Source organism: Anomaloglossus baeobatrachus, chromosome 5 (assembly GCF_048569485.1).
Source record: "Anomaloglossus baeobatrachus isolate aAnoBae1 chromosome 5, aAnoBae1.hap1, whole genome shotgun sequence".
NCBI classification, from domain to species: Eukaryota; Metazoa; Chordata; class Amphibia; order Anura; family Aromobatidae; genus Anomaloglossus; species Anomaloglossus baeobatrachus.
This window is the reverse complement of record NC_134357.1, coordinates 43,711,681-43,726,510: the sequence shown is the minus strand read 5'-3', so window position 1 is coordinate 43,726,510 and position 14,830 is coordinate 43,711,681. Positions and strand designations below refer to the sequence as shown.

At 50.4% G+C, this 14,830-nt stretch overlaps 1 protein-coding gene across 1 annotated transcript; it reads right to left on the bottom strand.

The window, feature by feature from the left end:
- Window positions 1-5,470: 5,470 nt before the first annotated feature.
- On the bottom strand, window positions 5,471-8,599 carry LOC142312613 (forkhead box protein I1c-like). The gene is made up of 3 exons (XM_075351607.1): window positions 8,056-8,599; window positions 5,782-5,946; window positions 5,471-5,631 (listed from the first exon to the last, which is right to left on the bottom strand). Exons 1-3 carry the CDS (start codon window positions 8,597-8,599, stop codon window positions 5,471-5,473), a joined length of 870 nt encoding a protein of 289 aa, XP_075207722.1.
- Window positions 8,600-14,830: the final 6,231 nt, after the last annotated feature.

Here is a 14,830-nt window from a genome sequence, read left to right as displayed (position 1 = left end):
CTGGAGCCTTGCTCCTTTTGGGCTTCAAACCTAGAAAAATGGCCAGAGCTCGCAACTTACGCCTTGGAGATTTTGTCGTGTCCAGCTGCCAGCGTTGTCTCTGAACGTGTATTCAGTGCTGCTGGGTGTGTGCTGACAGATAAGCGCACGCGTCTGTCCAGTGACAATGTGGACAGACTGACGTTCATCAAAATGAACAAGTCATGGATCCAGAAGGAATTTACTACCCCTGTGTCATCCTGGGGAGAGTAAATGCTTGTTGATTTGGAATGTGCTTGATGCAAATCAAAACATCCTGTTTGCAACTAGGGCACAAGTGCTGCCACTGATAAGGTGTCTGTGTGGGGCCCAATTTTTGGAAAAAAGGGAGACTCCGCTTGGAGTAACCCTTGCTTACATTGTTTTTAAAAGAAGCCAAGATGAACAAGTCATGGGTCAGCAAAGACTTTATCTACCTACCCCGGTGTCATCCTGGGGACGGATAAGAATGGCGTATTTTGGAATGTGCTTGATGCAAATCTAGCTGTGAAGTGTACAACTAGGGCACAAGTGCTGCCACTGAATGGGTGGGTGTGTGTGGGGCCCAATTTTTGGAAAAAAAGGGAGACTATGCTTGGAGTCACCTTGCGGTGTTTTACATGATTTTAGAATGGCGTGCCATGCCTATATCTGTGTGTCCTCCTCTTTTTCCTTGTCCAGCTGTTTTGTTTTCGCATGAGTATATGTCCTTGTCACTTTCCAATGTGTTTGAGTTGTTTGTCACCTTTTGGACACCTTTGAGGGTGTTTTCTAGGTGTTTTACTGTGTTTGTGATTGCCTGCCATTGTTTCCTATTGGCTCGAGTTCGGTTCGTCGAACGTTCGACGAGCCGAACTCGAACGGGAGGTCCGTTCGGCGAACCGACCTCGAGCCGAACCGGGACCGGTTCGCTCATCTCTAATCGTGAGTACTCCAGCACCCCCTGCGGTCACCATCCCCTGCACTGAGCCACTGGGTCCCGGGGCCACCATGCCTGCCCACGGAGGGGTTAACAACTTTCTGTGCAACATCTCCCCTGAGTGCCCCATAACACCAGAGGTGGTGCCCCACTTCACCACACACCATGGGTGGCGTCACGAACTTGTTACGGCCTAGCCCGTACATCTGTGTCCCCCCATTTATTCGGCGTGTCCACAAGACCTCCGGGTCTGGAAACCCTCGAGCCATCACCCCTGAAGGCTCAGACCCGAGCATCGCCGGCTGCTGGCATGGGGGCGGCACACTTGCTCTCAGGGTTCACGCTTGGGATTTTCTGGACTGTGTTTTGGGAAAAGTCCTATCCCATCGTTGCGCTAGTACCCCGATTTTGGAGTGGATGAGGGATGAATCTTGAAGACTTCACTCCCATCGGGTAAATTACCAGGACGCTTGAAGCTACTTCCTGGCCTAGGGTCCACGTACCCCGTCGTGCCCTGGCCCCTGCCCGGAGACGGCTCAAGGCCGCCAGCTGCACTCCTCGGCAGATCCGTGCCCCTTGACACGATCCCCTGCAACCGGGGTTCTAGCTCCTACCAGGCCCAAACCAACGTCTGCCACCTAGTAGTCTCAAGGAGCCCTGTTCCCAAACCGGTGACCTCTCACTTCGAGAGACACCACTCCACACTCCTTCTCCTTCACTTTCTCTCTCTCTTCTCACTTTTCACTTTCCCCTACCAACCCCCACCCGTGGGCGGCCCTATTCCCTTCAGGCCCCCCAATAGTGTGTCTGGTGGGTGTGGTGCAAAGTGTTCCTAGGGTTTTGACTGACTCTGATCTTAGCAACACCAAAGGACAGGGATCCGTAACCAAGGAGGATGTGGATACTATACAGAAGGGCAGATTGCACAATACCCTGTGACGACCTGATAGTTTACGGTGACACCCTGGCCTATGTGCAAAAAGCAAAACCTGCATTCCAAGAGGGGCCAGTGATTTGATACTACTTTGCATGGCAGGTTCCCACAACCTGGAAGTTCAGGCTCAACGTTTGCTATAAAGTCAGGTCCTTTAACCCCTTAACGACCTTTGACGTACTGGGTACGTCATGGTGACATGGTGCTAAACGACCCATGACGTACCCAGTACGTCATGGCGAAATCGGGGTCCCGGAGCCCTGGGGGAGTGAAATTTGTTTAATTAAACTGTAGATTCGGGAAGGAGGGGACCTCTGCCTGACCTCAGGAGGGGTGGTGCCTCCTCCCCGAACCTACAGAGGCTGTGATTGGCTGACGAACGCCGCTCAGCCAATTACAGTCACTGTAATGTTCCAGCCATTGAAAATGGCTGGAACATTGAAATCCAGCCCTGATCAGTGCTGCTGTAGCACTGGCCATTGGCTGGAGCTGGGTGATCGGTGCTTGACCCGCCCCCAGCTCTGATTGGAGAGACCGGTCTTGTGACCGATCTCTCCAATTACCGTGGATCTGGTGCCGGTGACCATCGGTAAGTTGCTGCCCCCGCCGCCCGCCCATGTCCCCGATCGCCCTGCCAGCCCCGCCGCTGTCTCCGATCGCCCCGCCGCTGTCTCCGATCGCCCCGCCCGCCACCGCCAGCCCCGCCGCTGTCTCCGATCGCCCCGCCGCTGTCTCCGATCGCCCCGCCCGCCACCGCCAGCCCCGCCGCTGTCTCCGATCGCCCCGCCGCTGTCTCCGATCGCCCCGCCCGCCACCGCCAGCCCCGCCGCTGTCTCCGATCGCCCCGCCTGCCATTGTCCCCGCCGCCACGTTCGCCACTGTCCCCGCCGCCACGTTTGCCACTGTCCCCACCGCCACATTTGCCACTGTCCCCACCGCCATCGCACCCACCTTTTTCAGCAGCTCCTGCCCCCGAATCGGCCCCCACTGTTCCCGATCGGCCCCCACTGTTCCCGATCGGCCGCCGCCGCCTCCTTCATCGGCTGCCCCTTCTCCATCGCCACTACACCTCCTCCCCCTCCATGTGCTGCAAGCCACCCTCCCCCCTCCATGTTCTGGGGGCCCCCTCCCCCCGGGGCCCCCCCTCCTCCATGTGCCATCTCTCTCTCCCATCAGACTCTGCCCCCTCCCCGATCTGCTGCCTGCTCTCTCCCATCCTCTTCATCTACTGCCCCCTCTCACACTCCTCAATCTGTTGCCTCCTCTGTCTGCTGTGATCCTGCTGCCTAGATCCATCCTGTAAGGTAGGTATCCCCATCTCACCTCCCTCCCCCCCATCCTCCGCCGCTCCTCCAGCCGCTGCGCCATTTCCCATCATCCATCTGCTGCGCCCTTTCCCATCCTCTGCGCCCTTTCCCATCTTCCATCCGCTGGGCCCTTTCCTATCCTCTGCCGCTCCTCCATCCGCTGCACACTTTCTCATCTGCCGCCCCGCCCTCTCGCATCGCATTATCCAGCGCAGTGGCTCGCTTCCAGACTGGAGTGGATGATGCGATGCGAGACTCGTGCATTGCTCTCACGTTTGACACTGGTCTTAGTGGCAGGCGCTCATATTTTTTTTTTTTTTTACTGATGTCTGAATTTTTTATTTCGCCAAACTAATTTTTTTGTATGGGAGGGGGGGGGGGGGGGTCTAGTTTCTAAAATGGGATCACATGTGGGGGAGTTCCATTGTTTAGGCACCTCAGGGAGTCTCCAAATGCAACATGGCGTCTGCTAATAATTCCAATCAATTTTACTTTGAAATGGCGCTCCTTCTCTTCTGAGCCCCGCCGTACGCCCAAACAATTGATTTCCACCACATATGAGGTACCTGTGTACTCAGGAGAAATTGCACAATACATTTTATGGTGCATTTTTTCCTGATACCCTTGTGAAAAAAAGCTACCTGGTTGAAAAAACAATTTTGTGGTAAAAAAAAAAAAAAGAAAAAAAAAAAAAAAAAAAAAGAATAAAATATTTTCACGGCTGAACATTACAAACGTTTGTGAAGCCTCCAGGGGTTCAAAGTGCTCACTAAACAGCTAGATAAATTGCATGAGGGGTCTAGTTTCCAAAATGGGGTCAATTGTGGGGGAGCTCCATTGTTTAGGCACTTCAGGGGGGGTCTCCAAACGCAACATGGCGTCCGCTAATAATTCCAACCAATTTTGCTGTAAAATGGCGCTCCTTGCCTTCCGAGTCCTGCTGTGTGCCCAAACATTTGATTTCCACCACATATGAGGTATCTGCGTACTCAGGAGAAAATGCACAATACATTTTATGGTGCATTTTTTCCTGATACCCTTGTGATAAAAAAAGCTACCTGGTTGAAGCAACAGTTTTGTGGTAAAAAAAAAAAGTTTTTCTTTTCACGGCTCAACGTTATAAACTTCTGTGAAGCCCCCAGGGGTTCAAAGTGCACATCAAACATCTAGAAAAAATATTTGAGGGCTCTAGTTTCCAAAATGGGGTCACTTATGGGGGAGCTCCATTGTTTAGGCACCTCAGGGTGTCTTCAAACCCGACATGGCGTCCGCTAATGAGTACAGCTAATTTTGCATTTTTCCTGATACCCTTGTGAAAATACTAATTTTTATGGCTAAAGTAACATTTTTGTGTTAAAAAAGTAAAATTTTAATTTTTTCTTCTACATTGCTTTGGTTGCTGTGAAGCTCCTGAAGGGTTAATAAACTTCTTGGATGTGGTTTTGAGCAGAGTGAGGGGTGCAGATTTTAGAATAGGGTCACTTTTGGGTATTTTCCTTCGCCTAGGTTTCTCAAATCACTCCAAATGTGATGTGGTACCTAAAAAAAATTTTTTTTGTAAATTTTGTTGGAAAAATGAGAAATTGCTGATGAACTTTGAACCCTTCTAACTTCCTAACGGAAATTTTTTTTTTTTCAAAAATTGCGCTGGTGTAAAGCAGACAAGTGGTAAATGTTATTTAGTAACTATTTTGTGTGACATATCTCTCAGATTTATGGGCATAAAATTTCAAAAACTGCAAAATTTTCGCCAAATTTCTGAAATTTTCACAAATAAACGCAAAACATATTGGCCTAAATTTACCACTGACATGAAGTACAATATGTCACGAAAAAACAATGTCAGAATCGCCAGGATCCGTTGAAGTGTTCCAGAGTTATAACCTGTCAAAGTGACACTGGTCAAAATTGCAAAAAATGGCCGGATCTTTAAGGTGAAAACAGGCTAGGGGCTGAAGGGGTTAAGGGGGCTTTAGATAGTATTCTGTGCAATTTTGTTAATAGGCAATTAAATGTGTGGGGGTGAGGCCTAAGTGAAAATATTTAAATAAAAATAATGCTTACTGTATGGTCATGAAAACCATCAAACAAGTCCAGAGATGGGCCAAACATATTAATGTACAGTAATGGCCAGAAGCGAGCAGCTTAAAAACAAATCTCCTTTTTCAGGACTGTTCTCCCGGAAACTGAAGTAAATGACAATTCACCAATACATGGGTCTGCCCCAATGATTTATTAAATTTACACTAAAAGGATAAAAACAGGAATGAGTAAGTTAAAATAAAATCCTCGTTACACAGCATTTGGTTTGCATGTCGGGGGCAGAGGAGAGAAGAGCAAAAGCTGCTCCGATTGATTGGGTAATGGCAAGGCTTGAGGTAGGTTGACTTGAGAAATAGATTCTCCCAGCAATAAGGAGTTGTGGTTGTCATCAGTGGGGGAAGCAGACAGTTCTGGAAAATAGGGTACAAAGAACAAGAAATCCCCCGGAAGCTCAGTGGACGCCAGATTACACCGCATTGCGCTTACAGTGGATGTCAAGTTGGCGAAACAAGGGCTCGTGTCCAAAGCGGGTGAGGTCACTGGAGAATTTGTAATTTTACTTCCTGGAGATCCCACAAGGCTGTCAGACCTCAGGGACGTCACATTTTTTTTGTTAACCAGCTTTTTAGAGGGTTTACTACAATTGCACTTTTTCCACTTCCACTTGAAATGATTATCAAGGGTCTTAGCACATCTTGGATCGAGAGTCCAGTAGGCCCCTTTCCCTGTGGAAACAGAAGGTGACAAGGAACTTGGTTAGAAAAACCAAATACAATTCTATGAATTGTTTTCCCTCCTGACCCCAGGATGGACGACAAAAATAATTTAATGGGAGAAAAAAAACCAAAACAAAAAAATAAACCCCACAACACTTTTAGAGCATAATGCATTTGCAGCAGAAATACAATGCTATGGCACCAATAAACAGTAGTTTCATGGCAAAGTTCTTCTGAATTACCGCTATATTATTTTTCTTGTTTTCGTAAAATGGAAAAAAAAACAAAGACCCCAAATTTAAGGTTTTGTTGCAAATAGAGAATTAATCCAGCCACATGATTTATGAGATGTACAATACTATAGATCAGAAATTAGTCGTTGTAGGAATGGGGAATTTTGTTGACATTAATGAGGTTCTTACAAAAAAAAAAAAAAAAATATATAATAATTTATATATATATATCTCACTTACAGTATTGGAATCGCGGTCCGAATCCTCCCACAATGTTCTAATAATGATTTATTAATTACGCTGTGGATTGGCAAAGGTTTCTCAGAGAACAAAAAAAAAAAAAAAAACACAAATACAAAAACACACCCTTTGAGGAGCCCATTTGGAGCCTCTGCTAATGAGCCTCTGCTGCGGATGTCAGCTGAGGGTCATGCGACTGTGATCTGATCTTGCGATCGTGTCGCGAGCGGGGAGGTACGCCACTGCCGCGCGCTCGCTAACACTCGGGTCCGGCGCTGCTGCTGCTCGGTGGCTCGAGCGGTGAGTGTTATCTGTGACGACCTGGCTAGTCCAGGGCACCACAATCGCATCACAGGTGCGGAGAAGAGGGAGGGAGCACTTTCTCCCCATCTCCTCCACTGCCTGTATCTGCGTATATCGCACTGCACTCGGATTACATACGTGAGCAGTACGATGTTTCACACGCTCCCATAGACTTTTATGCGGGTGCGTGAGCCGAGAATCGCTGCCAAACGCAGCATGCTGGTATTCATTCTGCATGCCACTATGGCATGAGAAATCAATCGCAGATGGACACTGCCCCATAGTTTTGCACTAGAATGAGAACAATCCGATGTTTTATCGGATTGCATTCGCCCATGCAAAACGCAAGTGAAACCGAACCCTTAAAGCGAGTATTTAGGAGTTAAGGTGCATTCCAGTTTTGTTCACTTCCATATCAGTTGGTGAGCGGGGCTGGATATATCACATCTACATAAATTTGCCACCTGCACGGGCAACCTGCCATTATTACGCACCTGTCCAAGTCTAATAAAGTAGCTCAGGCGCATTCTACCGGCCACTCGCACACCGCCAGTGATGTCATCAGAACCGCTCATCATCTGATGCGAAGCAAGGATGATTGGATTAACCCTAATATAGTTGAGGTCCGAAATCAGAAAATCTGTTCAGTAAAATTTCCTCTTGCATTTAATTTCCAACCTAAGATTTCAATGTCCAGCATGTAATATTTGATCTCCCCTGTAGGAGGTGCTGCAGAGCAATGTAGTATAATGTGGACCTGCCATTCAAAGCTCAACGTATGGCAGAAAACTACAGCTCCCAGGGTCTAAGGCATGCTTGGAGTTGTAGTTTCAACCATATGTTTTTTTTGTTTGCCCCATACAGATTTTTGCTTCAAGATACACCCTGGAGTCTCATTCACTGACTGCAAGTAGATTTTGTAATAGTCATTAATTAACAGAGAAGCTTAAGTTTTCAATTATACAGCAAAATTAGAGGAAATCTATAGGACACTATACAGCATTTTTACAGATTATACTATGATCTGAAGTCAAAGTTTTGTTCTTAATTTGGTGCAAAAAGTACGGTATTTGAGGAATTAGAGAAAAGTTATGATCTTTAGATTTAGATTTCCCCCCTTTTTTTTCCTGCGCCTTTGTAGGGTTAAAAATTTAGAGGGGAAAACAATGCATGATTTTTCAATAGGTTTTAAAATGTCAATCTGCAAAAAAAAAAAAAAAATTTACACTTTTGTATTCCACTTGGGTACTGGAGTTCAAGGGAACAAAAAAAAAAAATAATTACATTTCAAAAAGCGGCAAAAAATAAAAAAAAAAAAAAAAAATGCTGCAGGAGCACTCACCACGATCATCCCTGGCCACCTTCTTGAAGCAGCTGATCTGCGACAAGGTGTCTCTGATGGACTTCTGCCACTTGGTCTTGCTTTTATAGGAAGGGAAGTGGTCGACCAAATAGTTACAGATCTGGCGGAGGGTCAGCTTCTTCTCGGGTGCGTTCTGAAAAGCCATGGCTACTAATGCCTTGTCGGAGTAAGGTGGTCTCACAATTTCAATTACGTCATCATGGCTTAGGATAGGCAAACAGGGCATGTCTGGCTCTGCATACTCAGCAGGAGTCAACACTTGGGCTTGGCTGTTGGTACAATCACTTGGCAAATATCCTGGGCCATTCTCATTGAGGTGTGAAGGGTTAATGGTAGAGCCACCAAACCTCTGATATGGGTCAGCATTTGACTCTTGGTAGTCTGATGACATACTCTGAGGCTGGTGCAGGTCCTGCTGATGTAGATTAACGTAATCTCCAGTAAAGACCTCAATGTCTGTTAAATCCAGTGTATAGAAGTATCCTGGCTGGGAACTGGATGCATGCTGCCCATAGGAATCCATGTTAATTCCTAATGTCTGCTGACTTACCAGAGGTAACAAGACTTGTCCTCAGCCTCCTAATGAGCTCCAAGTTGGAAAGTTGCATTGAAGTAATGACCTTCTGCACAATTTACAGGCAATTTCCAATCAAGCCCCAAGGAAGCTGAAACAGTTTATAGTAATGAAGCCGATGCTGCCCCAGCCCTCCTTCACACGTCCGTGTCTGGCTACTTTCACACTTGCGTTGAACGGCATCCGTAGCATTGCGTTGTGTGACGGATACAACGGATGCGTTGCATATAGTGGCACAACTGATGCTACGGATCGTACAAAATAACGCAATCCGTTATAGTTTTTTTTTTCCTTGACTTTACACATCTGGGTATGCGCAGTTGTGTAAAGACGGATGCGTTAATGGAATCCGTCAAATGGCGGTTTCTAATGGAATCCGCCACCATAGGCGTCCATTATAAAAACAATAAACGCCAACGGATTCCTGCAGGTTGCGTTTTTTTTTACACTCTGCCAAGCGCAGAAACACGCTACATGCAGCGTTCCATCCGCCCGGCGGTCACTGACGGTCAGTGACAAAACAACTGATGCGCCGCGGTGCGGATGCAACGCAAGACCATCTGTTGCTATCCGTAGCTAATAGAAGTCTATGAGGACTAAAACGGTTTCCTGCAACGGTTACCGTAATTCCTCAAGGCGGCGGATAGCAATGGAAGCCGTTAAATGCAAGTGTGAAAGTAGCCTCTCTGGTATGTATGACGTCGGTTTTCACACACACACCGGAGACCCGGACACACGTAGATCCAATAAAATCAATGGGTCTGCGCACATGTCCGTGTTTTCACATGCACGTGTGTTTGTGTGGAGCACACGCGTGTCCGTGTGCTCCACACACCGACATGTTCGTTTTTCTCCGGCAGCACTGATGTCACACAGATCGCGCACTGATGTGATCCGTGTGACACGTACTGGAGAAAACATGTCTTTGAAATAAAATTATTTTCTATACTCGCCTGCCTCCAGCGCTGCTGTCTTCGGAGCTGCGGTCACTTGCTTCTGGGGGCATCCATTACGCTCATTGTATATTCACTGCCCACAGACTGGAAGCAGCAGCGCTGGAGACAGGGTGGGTATAGAAGTTCATGCTGTCCGTGTGCTATGTGGATGTTACACGGATAGCACACTGACAGCACACGCTAAACACACATACGGACACAAAACACACGGCGCCAATCTCAGCGCGTGATCATCGTGATTCTCTGGTGCCCTTTTAATGAAGATTCAAAAAACAGAGAAAGGTGGCGGGCGACAAATGGGATCACCAAACGTTATGCAGAAATTACAAATTATCTTTATTTACATGAAACACCAAAATTCTATTAAAAAACATTTAAAACACTCCAAAAAGTGAAAAAACACAAACAATGGGGCTTGCATATAATAAAGCATGATAACCCCCCCCCCCCCCAATAAAAACCCTTATTTCAGATAAATAGCACCATGTTCCATGGTGCTATTTATCTGAAATAAGGGGTTTTTTTTTGGGGGGGGGGTTATCATGCTTTATTTATAATTTATAGACCCTCACAGGGAAATGGCTTAATGAGTGTGTATATGTCGCGGGCGGAGGGGACGCGCTCGCCACGCTCGGGTCCGGGGCTTCTGCTGCTGCTGCTCGGTGGCTCGAGCGGTGGGCCAGACCCGGGGACTCGAGCAGCGCTCCTCACCCGTGAGTGAAAAGGGGTGGTTTTGTGGCGCCCCTGACCTGGTCAGGCACCACTGAGTACTGCACCCATGCTGGGGACAGTACAACACAGGTAATCCAGAAGGCTGACCGGGGTGTGGTACACAGGCGCATAGTGATCAGGTCTCACACATGTACCCATGAGAGGACCCCTGGGGATCCCAGGAGGGGGAAAAGCCTTGACCTTCACTGGAATAGTGGAGGGGGCCAAAAGCCTCCATCTCCTCTCAAGGGGTGTGGTAAGAGAATCTGGTTGCTAGGTGGCGTAGGCAAGAACAGGAGAGGAGGGGCAGTGAGTCAGTTAGAGCAGAACTCCATAGGGCTCAGTGAGGAGCAGACCTGTGGGGCTGTTGCTGTCTAACAGCGCCCGCGCAGTGGCTACTGACGGGGGAGAACGGTCAACTAGGAGTGCTACCCGAAATCCATCTTCAGCTAAAGAAAGGGCACGGAGTGGGAAGTAAGGAGACTGCTAGAGAGTACCAGGCCCAAATGGGCGGCAGATCCCGAAGCGGAGATAGATCCAGCTTTCTTTTGCTAAACCTGCCGGTGTGGGGCTCTCAAAGCCCACGCCACAACACCACAAAAGCCGCAGCCACGTAGCCACAGTTAGGGCCCATAGCTCACAGGAGGCAAGAAGCTGGAGTGATCTGGCCCAGGCAACAAGCACACGGCAAACGAAGGGGAGTGAGGCTTCAGCAACTTCCCTGGGTGACCCCCATAGGGACTCAAAGTCGGGGTCACCCCAAACCACCAAGGGCTAAGGAAGGCGAGTTAGTAGTCACCCTCACAAGTCAGCCTGAAGGACACCTGGTTCCCGCCTGGTTCATCCCAGCTACGCCCGGGTTACTCACCCTGCCACCTGAAGTGAGTAAAAACCCTGAAAGACATTCTGCCTGTGTGGAGTTATTCTGCGCCTTGTGGTACTACGCACCTACATCGGGCCCTGGGGCTTGCCTCACTCTCAGGAGGCTATTCCAACTAACTGCACATACCATCAGCCCCAGGCGACCCTCAACCTGCAGTGGCGGTCCCTACTGGCCGCAATACTGAGAGTGGCGTCACGACTAGAAGAAGATCTCCTACCTGTGACCAGATCCAGCTGAGTGGAGTCCCTGAAGGTAATGCACCGACACAACACCTGTGGGGCTCTACATCTGGCGTCACGAACAGGATAGGGACTAGACCTGTTCAGACAGGTGACCATGTGCCTGGGCGGTCCGCTTGAAAAATTGGAAGCGCCGCCATATTGCCACCATGAAAAGCGCGCTGAAAAACAACAGCAGCCCGCGCTGGGAGAAGTTACCGCCCACGAAGAGGTGTGGCTACCCAGAGATCCCCTGCAGAGTTCTGACCTTGCCAGCTATGAGAGTGGAAGCGTCCAGAGACGTCGGGACAGAAAGGGAGCCAGAAGCCTGCTGCTGGGAGAGGAGCTGCTGAAAGAGGCAGAGCGGAAACTGAACAGCTTGCTACTAGAGGCAACGGCGAGTCCACAGCTGGAGAGTCGTGCAGAAGAGGGCGCAGAAGAAATGGCGTCTGACCGCAGAAATCCAGAACCGGGCTCCGCTGCCTGGTGGTATCGGGAGCTGGCCCAGTTCTGCGACCGACTGGAGACCCGGGTCGTGGAGCAGATCCGAGAAGAACGTATGGAACTTCTGGAGATGGCTGCCGCGGTTCAGGCCTATGAGAGGGGAACCGCACGACGAGTGCCAGACCGGACGGCGACGACTCAGACCCCGATGCTGCCACCGATGGGTGAGTCCAGTATTACCCCTGCCGGCCCGGATGCCCTGACCCCTGCTGCCACGCTCGCGGTCCCTGAAGAGGCGCCCGGCGCGGCGACGCTGAGCCAGGCCGCAGCCACGCCAGGTGCGGCCCGCCAAGCCCAGGCCGCCGCAGCGATGCCCTGCCCGGCCCGCAAAGAACCGGTTGCCACCGCGACCCTCATCCGCGCCGCAGGCGTAACGCTGACCCAGGCCGCCGCCCTGCTAGGCCCGGCCCGCCAAGACCAGGCCGCCGCCATACAGGGCGCGGCCCGCCAAGACCAGGCCGCCGCCATACAGGGCGCGGCCCGCCAAGACCAGGCCGCCGCCATACAGGGCGCGGCCCGCCAAGACCAGGCCGCCGCCATACAGGGCGCGGCCCACCAAGACCAGGCCGCCACCATGCCAGGCGCGGCCCGCCAAGAGATTGCATCACCATTTTCCCCGGCCTGCAAGGCCAGAGCAGACACCGCTCCCCAGTCCAAAGAGGTCCCTGCTGGAAAGCCCACGCTGGGGGAGGACCCCGCATACTGGCAGCTAAAGGCTGACATGGAGGCCAAGTTTCCACAATGGTTGGTGGACCAGTACATGCTCCCTCCGCATACCCCCAAGAGGATTCCAGCAACCCCTGCAGCAACCACGCCAAAGAGTCCCCCGCCTGGGCCTGCTGAAGAAAGCACATCCCCAGCACTGCCACCAAAGGAGTGCCAAGAAGAACTAAGGGGGAGAGGAGGCCAGGAAACTGAGGAGCTGACTCAGGAGCCACCAGCAGTGGATCCATGCCCAGAGCCAGAGATGTTGCCATATTCTCGCTGGGATGAGGAAGATCTGACACCTTCTGCTGAGGAAGATCTGCCCCAAAGCCTCACCTGGGAGCTTGTAAGCTGCACTTCGCAGAATCCAGCCCGCAAGACACAGCGCCGCAGTAGAACCCAGTCTTTCCCTGCACCGCTGTGAGGCAAATCCCGGGATATGAAGATGAATTATGACTCCAGTCATAATCCCTCATCACTCCCTGGCAGTGCCCCCTCCCTTCTTGTTCTCAGTGTTCCACTTACACCTCCATGGCCATGTCCTGTGATATGGAAATTAGGTGGTGTGGGAACAATGGACACAGGATGACTCCCTGCCGTCACCCTGTAGTAGGAGCTGCTAGCTAGTTAGCAAGGCTATGGAAATAGCCAGACAGAACGACTCCAGTAAAAAATGGTTCATATCTCGCAAGCCATATTTCCGATAAATATGGCAACCATAAAAATGGTGTCTCCGCATGTGGACGATGCCGGCACCCCCTTTTTATGGGAGCAGGACATTGGGAAATGCCCCAGGCGTGATATCAGCCAATGGGGAACTGGCAGACAGGTCATGAGTCCCCTCGTTCTGTAGCTAAATTCATAACTGTCACAATGAGAGCATTGGCGTCCGCCTACGACGCTCCCAGGCCAAGTTATGGCCATATTCCATGTTGGGATATTGTCCATAACTCAAGCCAGGGGTGGAGCAGTGCTCCCTGTGAGGTCACGAAGGTAGGAGGGGACCTGGATGTGCCCAGGTTGATAACCCTACTTCGGCCAATTTCCAGTGTTCTTTTCGCTGGGGGCACGTGTAGGAAACATCTGTGGGAAGGATCCTAGAAACCTGGGTACAGCGCCCCCCTGTGGCCAGACGCAACAAGGTAACTGCTGGAACTGTGTATGCCTGTTTGTAACCCATGCTTTGATTGTAACTGTACTCTGACATATGTATATTCTGTAGATTCCCTATTGTATATATTGTAGTTCTAGTGTGCTTTAGGCTGATTAAATTATATAATTAATCTTGGGCTGTTCTGTTATCTCGATCTTGAATCCCACGTCTGTGTGTTCGGCTAATAGTTACCGTAAATCGGTTGGTGGCAGCGAGTTGTGCCAAGGATTATTGTGGGGAGGCCAGTGAGATTCGGGGAGATTTTATATATTCCGCCCGCGGAGGTCGGGGGAATATATACCTTACTCTCACCGGGGACCCTTCAATAATCGGCATAAGTAGTATAGCGGCCTCCTTGCTTATGGTCGGGCAATTCCATAATTGGCCTGACTATAAGAGGGGCGCTAGAGAGCGCGTCACGTGCTCTGTCTGTCGGTCGGGAGGTATAAAGGAGGGGTGACCCCCACTTGTTACCCCCCCGATTGTGACGTACTGGTAGCCAGCGCGGGGGATTTCTGAGTGACCCCCCGGTGGTTTGTGACATATTGGTGGCATAGCGGTGGGATCGAGATAATAGTGTGTGTGAGTGTGAGACCCATACTCCCAGACACTAAAGACTGCCTGCAGCAGCTGTGGCTGCTGGGGTCTTCAGACTAGCTCAACACTAGAGTGTCAGAGTGCAGATACTGTAAGGTGTGTGGAGGCATCAGGTGTCAGTTCTGTGTCAGTGACCAAAAGTCTGCAAGAATGGCTGATGGCACCAGGAGCAGAGCTATGCAACTGGCCAATGCTAAGGCAGGAGCCGAAGAGAGGGAGGACGGTGCTGTGGACAGCAATGAGGAGGTTGCCCACGAGTCCTCCAGGAGCTCGACGCCAGAAAACCGTTCTGCCGAGGACATTGCGCAACCTGGCACTGCTGGACAAGATGAGGAGGAGCTCACCCAAGGTTCCTCAACGAGCCAGATGCCAGCCCTCCGCTCTGAAAGGGACAGTGAATCACCAGGCTCCGCAGCGTGCCGCAGATCACCACGTGCCATTCCACCGAGCCTG

Coding starts and splice junctions, on each gene's coding strand:
- LOC142312613 (XM_075351607.1), bottom strand. CDS start 8,599: ATGGATTCCTATGGGCAGCATGCATCCAGTTCCCAGCCAGGATACTTC. Junction 5,947..8,055: donor GGTGGCCAGGGATGATCGTG/GTGAGTGCTCCT, acceptor CTGTTTCCACAG/GGAAAGGGGCCTACTGGACT. Junction 5,632..5,781: donor CCTTGTGGGATCTCCAGGAA/GTAAAATTACAA, acceptor CCTATTTTCCAG/AACTGTCTGCTTCCCCCACT.